The 6,000-nt window shown below is 43.8% G+C and overlaps 1 protein-coding gene across 1 annotated transcript; it reads left to right on the top strand.

The window, feature by feature from the left end:
- Nucleotides 1-1,552: 1,552 nt before the first annotated feature.
- Nucleotides 1,553-5,929, top strand: LRRC10 (leucine rich repeat containing 10). Its single transcript, XM_053226481.1, has one exon. It carries the CDS (start codon nt 1,686-1,688, stop codon nt 2,523-2,525), a length of 840 nt encoding a protein of 279 aa, XP_053082456.1. The 5' UTR covers nt 1,553-1,685; the 3' UTR covers nt 2,526-5,929.
- The last annotated feature ends 71 nt before the right edge of the window (nt 5,930-6,000 follow it).

Raw genomic sequence — 6,000 nt, 5'->3', positions numbered from 1 at the left:
TACAAGAGGGTACTTGCAGAAAGATCAGAATTGACCTGAAGCTTTAAGGGTGTTAGGAATGTTAACCTTTCCAGGGATCCAGAAGGACCAAGGCCCTGTCAGTTTCAACATGTGACTTCCACATGGTGGCAGTTAAGGTCACCCTGGGTGTTGATATCCAGCAGGCAGATGGAGAGAGCGTGGAAGTAGGCGGGGTTGGTTTTAAATGAGCCAGGCCTAGAAGAGACAGGTATCACTTCTGCCCACATTTCATTGGCCAGAATTAGACTCTCTGACCTAGACTCATACTAGAAAATGTCCTGGCTGGGCAGCTGCTTCCCACAACTGGACACTGTGGAAGAAAAGCACAAACCTTTGATGGGCAATTAGCTGTTATCTGCCGTAGATGAACTGGAGAATTATATCCTCATTTATTTAAGCTTCGGGAGTCTGACTTTCCTCTTCCCTCTCTTCTGCTTTTCCACTCGTCTTTTGTCAAAGGCAAATTTGTAAACTATGGAAAACTATTACCTGGTAAGAATGAAGAGTTCAGAAAATGGACACCTGTTGGCGGCTGGGTGGCTCAGTGGTTAAGCATCTGACTTTGGCTCAGGTCATGATCTCACGGTTCGTGAGTTTGAGTCCCACATCAGGTGAGCTCAAGCCCCACTTCGGGTGAGCCCTCCTTCTCCCTCTCTCTCTCTGACCCTCGCTCACTTGCACACTCTCTCTCTCAAAAAAAAAAGGAGGTGGGGAGAACCTGGGTGGCTCAGTTGGTTAAGCATCTGACTTCGGCTCAGGTCATAATCTCACAGTTTGTGGATTTGAGCCCCTCATCAGGCTCTGTACTGACAGCTTGGAGCCTGGAGCCTGCTTTGGATTCTGTCCTCCTTTCTCTGCCCCTTCCCCATTTGCACTGTCTCTGTCTCTCAAAAATGAATAAACATTATAAAAATTAAAAAAAACAAACATGCGTATCTTTGACTCAGGAACACTTCTAAGCCCATTTCCTAAAGAAATCAGTGGTTAACTCTCACAGTGCATGTACGAGGATATTTATAATAGTGACACATTGTAAGCAATCTAGATGCCAATAGATGACAGCAGAGAGCTGTTTACACTTCAACGATGCCTCCATACAATGGAATACAGGTGTTAAAAATAATTGTGTAGATACCTGCAAACACAAAAATATGTCCATGTTATGAAAAAGTAAGACTCTTAAGCAGTATGAATTTTTTTTTTTAATAAATTGGTTACTTCTAGCAAAAGCTGGAGGACATACCTTAAAATGTTTAGTGTTCATTCCTGGGGAATATGGCTGTGCGTGTTTTTCATTTTCTCCTGTTACACCTTTACATGATGTCTTACTGTTTTATCATTAGAAAAAACAGTGAAGCTATTTTCAGCTTGAAACAAACAAACAGAAAAATGTAGATAAAGGCAATTGGGGCTTAGGTGACTGAAAGTGAGTACGCGAATCAGGCCCGGCCTCCCCAGACCCCGTGCGTTGGGCCTGTCACCCGACACTCAAGTCGCTATCACGAGCACTTTTCTCTGTTGAAGTGACTGGCTTTTGTCCCGCCAACCCCAGGTTATAATGGGAGAGGAAAATAGGCCTCAGGGCAGTCGGCGGCAGCCCCAACCTGCAGTGGGCCCCGTCGGTGAGTCGGTGGGCTGGGGCTCACCCTGCCTCCGGCCTCTTCATGGGGAACACCATCAGGGCCCTGGTGGCCTTCATCCCTGCTGACTGCTGCCAGAACTACGTGGTCAGAGATCTCCGGGAGATGCCCGTGGACAAGATGGTAGATCTGAGTGGGACCCAGCTACGCCATTTCCCCGGGCACGTGTGCTCCTTCCGGGAGCTGGTCAAGCTCTACCTGAGTGACAACCACCTCAACAGCCTGCCTCCTGAGCTGGGGCAGCTGCAGAATCTGCAGATCCTGGCCCTGGATTTCAACAACTTCAAGGCTCTGCCCCAGGTGGTGTGTACTTTGAAACAGCTCTGCATCCTCTACTTGGGTAACAACAAACTTTGCGACCTCCCCAGTGAGCTGAGCCTGCTTCAGAATCTCCGGACCCTGTGGGTCGAGGCCAACTGCCTCACCCAGCTGCCGGAAGTGGTCTGCGAGCTAAGTCTCCTAAAGACTCTGCATGCCGGCTCCAATTCTCTGCGTCTGCTGCCAGGCCAGCTCCAGCGCCTCCGAGAGCTGCGGACCATCTGGCTCTCGGGCAACCTGCTGACTGACTTCCCCCCCGTGCTGCTGCACATGCCCTTCCTGGAGGTGATCGACGTGGACAGGAACAGCATCCGTTACTTCCCCAGCCTGGCCCACCTGTCGAGTCTGAAGCTGGTCATCTATGACCACAATCCCTGCAGGAACGCACCCAAGGTGGCCAAAGGCGTGCGCCGCGTGGGAAGATGGGCAGAGGAGACGCCAGAGCCTGACCCCAGAAAAGCCAGACGCTACGCCTTGGCCAGGGAGGAAAGTCAGGAGGGAGAGGCACTTGTCCTGCCTCCTCTACTTCTTCCTCCCAACTCCTGAGGAGCTTCAGTCGTAGGTCAACGCCAAGGATCCGACTCCAGCATCTTCTGATCTCTCCTTTAGAGGGTACAGGATTGCTCTGGGACACACGGGATGCTCTGCCAGTGGGGAGTGATGGAAGTTCAAAGAAACGCCTCACTCACATTAAGGGAGAATTTCTGGCCAACATTTCTCCCAAAGTGAAGTTGGGTGCTATGGCCGGCCTCACTCTCTGCAAGCAAATCAGCTCCTCCAAATAGGTATTTTGCAACATTGAAGAGTACAAAGGGCTAGGACATTCTGTCCTTCTCTACTCCACAAGCGGCTGGTCAGGATGCTCACGAACTCCTCAAATAAGGTATTTACTAAAGAATTCACCTGAGAGTTCAGGTGGCCTGGCTCCAGCCCTTTGCAGGATATATTTTACTAGGAATGACCTTAAGTGATATGAAAATAGGGACAAATTCAGGCCACTTACAAAAGACATTTCTACCTAGTCAGTCAGACTCTCAGACTCTCAGACTCCGTGCTGTTGCACAGGCTCAAGATGAAGCTTTTCCCCTGCAGTTGAGTGAATGCTGAGAGGACCTCTGATAGAAAATGCCTCCTGGTGGAGTACGGCTGCCACCTTATACACTTGACAGTGGTTCATGCTGATTTAGCTGGTTTTCCCTAAAGGTCAAGGTTTGACCCCAGGTCTGCTCTCAACTGCTTACTGTCACTATAATACTACAAGTCCTCTAGAAAGTAGAACCTCTTGTTGGCAATGTGGTCTTATTAAAATCAAGCCTAGTTGTAACCTGCCTGCCTCCATGGAGCCCTCCCGTTTATTCACATTTACGAAGAACTGAACTGAATCCCCTTTCGTGGAGGGAAACCACTTTCCAGGATATTAGGTTAAAGGTAGCAGGTGAGAAATCTTTACTTGAAACAAGCATTTGGAAATCTGCGTTGAAGGTTGTGGTATATATAAGACACTTCTGCCTCTAGCCTCAGTTTCTTGGAGCCTTTATTTGGATTTGACTTTTCTAGATAGGGCCTTTTGATGGTCAGTGTACAAGCTTAGACATTTTGGCCATTTTTTTAAAAGTAAATTGTGACCGTTTCTTCTTCCCACAAATACATCAACCTTAAAGATACTGCTGTCTGTGGGTGATTTAATAACACAGTCATGTTCTTGAACCCACAAGGACACAAAAAGTGTCATAACTAAAACTTACATGTGTTTGGCTTTTAAAGTTACTTTTGCCATAAAAGCATCTTAACTTAGCAAAGTTTGGTTCTAGAATGACGTTACCCAGCAGACTATTTTCATGTTTTCCTACCATAAATATTTCTTGCTAAACCACCTCCCAGTCTGTAGAATATCTGCAACCCACTGATTAGCCTGCTAACAGATCCCTTTAATCTTAAATGTTATAGGTTTTCAAATATTTAACTCCTTTCGTAATGAGTCCAGATTCCCATTACATAGCTAGGATTTATAGTTTATTTTTTCATGCCTAATGACAAACAAAACTATGCTGTTGATGCTTAAAACTTTATGCTAACAGAATTGCCTCCGAACTGGGTCCACAGCCAGCCTTACAGATGGCTCAGACTTTTACCTTTGACCCTGTCTTCCTCCTCCAAAGATTAATGTGCCCATCTCTTCCAGTACAACTGTAGGCTAAAGCCATATAACAGCATGAAGCCAACAGATCTAATGAGCTAAGTGGTCTGAATCAAATGTCAAATGGTAAACATTTGGCACACAAATGGTTTTCTTCTAAAATAATACAGAACATTTCCCAAACAATGGTTAAATATTCAACACTGATTTTGCTATCCAAAAATGTTTTCACTATAGGGTTTCAATCTTATAAAAAAATAACCATGTAAATGTATATTAACATTTCCATACCTCTCTGATGTTTTCTTGAAATTCTGACATAATTACAAAGTTAAAAAGGGGAAATGAAGCACCAAATGTAACTTTACTCCTAATTTTAAAAGCCCTGAAACACAAAATGTTATGCACCAGAGAAATTTATACAGAATTTTATTTAGCTTCTCTAAATACAAATGATGCCCACTAAAATCTTTTATCTGAAATGTAACATCATTAACAGTTCATAATTTTACACTTAAAAAGTGGGCTTGCACCCTAAAAATCAGCTATATGCAAATTTTAACTAGAAGCACATATCCTACACACAGTAATACAGCAGTGTAGTATGATGGTAAAGAGCATGGCCTTTCTAACTACGTGAGTTCAAATCCCAGCTTTGCCATTTCCTAGTCACTTACCATCTGTGTCTCAGGTTGCTCATCAGTAAAATGGCAAATTTCCATCTTTGAAGGCACTGTAAGGATTACCAAATTACTGTGTAAAAGGCACACAGAATAGTGCCTGGCAGGTGACAGCTAATGTTTACGTAACATGTTCTTTTTAAGAAGTGTTACACCATGCAGCATGGTATTTCTACTTACAAGCAGTCTAATTCTTTGGTTGAAGGGAAAAACATGATGCTAATAGAACAAAAAGGCCTTTTCTGGCTCGGTAAAATTTCCAGCAACAGTATCTATAGTCTTGAATATAAGAAAAAGAACAACAATGTGGTGAAATGCTTCTGGCTTATCTAACTGGGAAAATACACCAACATGATTACCAAGGATTTATTCAATTTCTAAATGAATATACTTTGCCCTTTTCCTGTTCTTCTAGAATGCGCAAAATCACCAAGGTACATACTTGGAAAATGTGACTATTTCTTGACACAAAACCCATGTATCCTGAGAGGCAGGAGGCATGGGAACCGAAGACACGGGCATGTGTCTGCTGGACATTACTCTCTGCTTTTTGTCACTGTATATATACGCCCTATAATCTCACTACTGTAGAAAGAGTATTAATGCTACTTATAAAACAAATTTACATGCTTTTCTTCCTTTCTAGAGGATACACTTCTGCAGAATAGGAAACAAATTTTGAATCCTCAGTGCCTAGTGTAATTCTTCCACGTTTGCCTGGATTTTGGAGATTTTATCATATGCCAGCCCACAGGGTAGGGGGACAAACATTTATGGAGCACATCTGTAGGGCAGTCAGGTACTATCTTCAGAGTCTTGTGTAAGTTAATTCATATAATCTTTTCAATAAACCTTTGAAAGAAGTGTTAGGTGTTGCTCAACTTAAAAATAAGAAATCTGATGGGGCGCCTGGCTCAGTTGGTTGAGGGGCCAACTTCAGCTCAGGTCATGACCTCCTGGTTCATGAGTTTGAGCCTTGCATCAGGCTAGGCTCTCTGCTGTCAGTGAAGCCCACTTCAGATCCTATGTCCCTTGCTCTCTGTCCCTCCCCCACTCGTGCTCTCTCAAAAATAAAACATTAAAAATAAAATTAAAAAATAAGAAATCTAAAATCTGGTTTGTCCTTATTATTTTGACAACCTGAAACATTCTATAGTAATTCTATGATTAAAAAAAGTTAAGTCCTCTTTACACTTTACACTAT

This window comes from Acinonyx jubatus, chromosome B4, assembly GCF_027475565.1.
Source record: "Acinonyx jubatus isolate Ajub_Pintada_27869175 chromosome B4, VMU_Ajub_asm_v1.0, whole genome shotgun sequence".
Classification (NCBI taxonomy): Eukaryota; Metazoa; Chordata; class Mammalia; order Carnivora; family Felidae; genus Acinonyx; species Acinonyx jubatus.
This window is presented reverse-complemented; position numbering and strand designations above follow the sequence as displayed.

Excerpts from the sequence above, each read along its gene's own strand:
- LRRC10 (XM_053226481.1), top strand. The coding sequence starts at position 1,686 with ATGGGGAACACCATCAGGGCCCTGGTGGCCTTCATCCCTGCTGACTGC.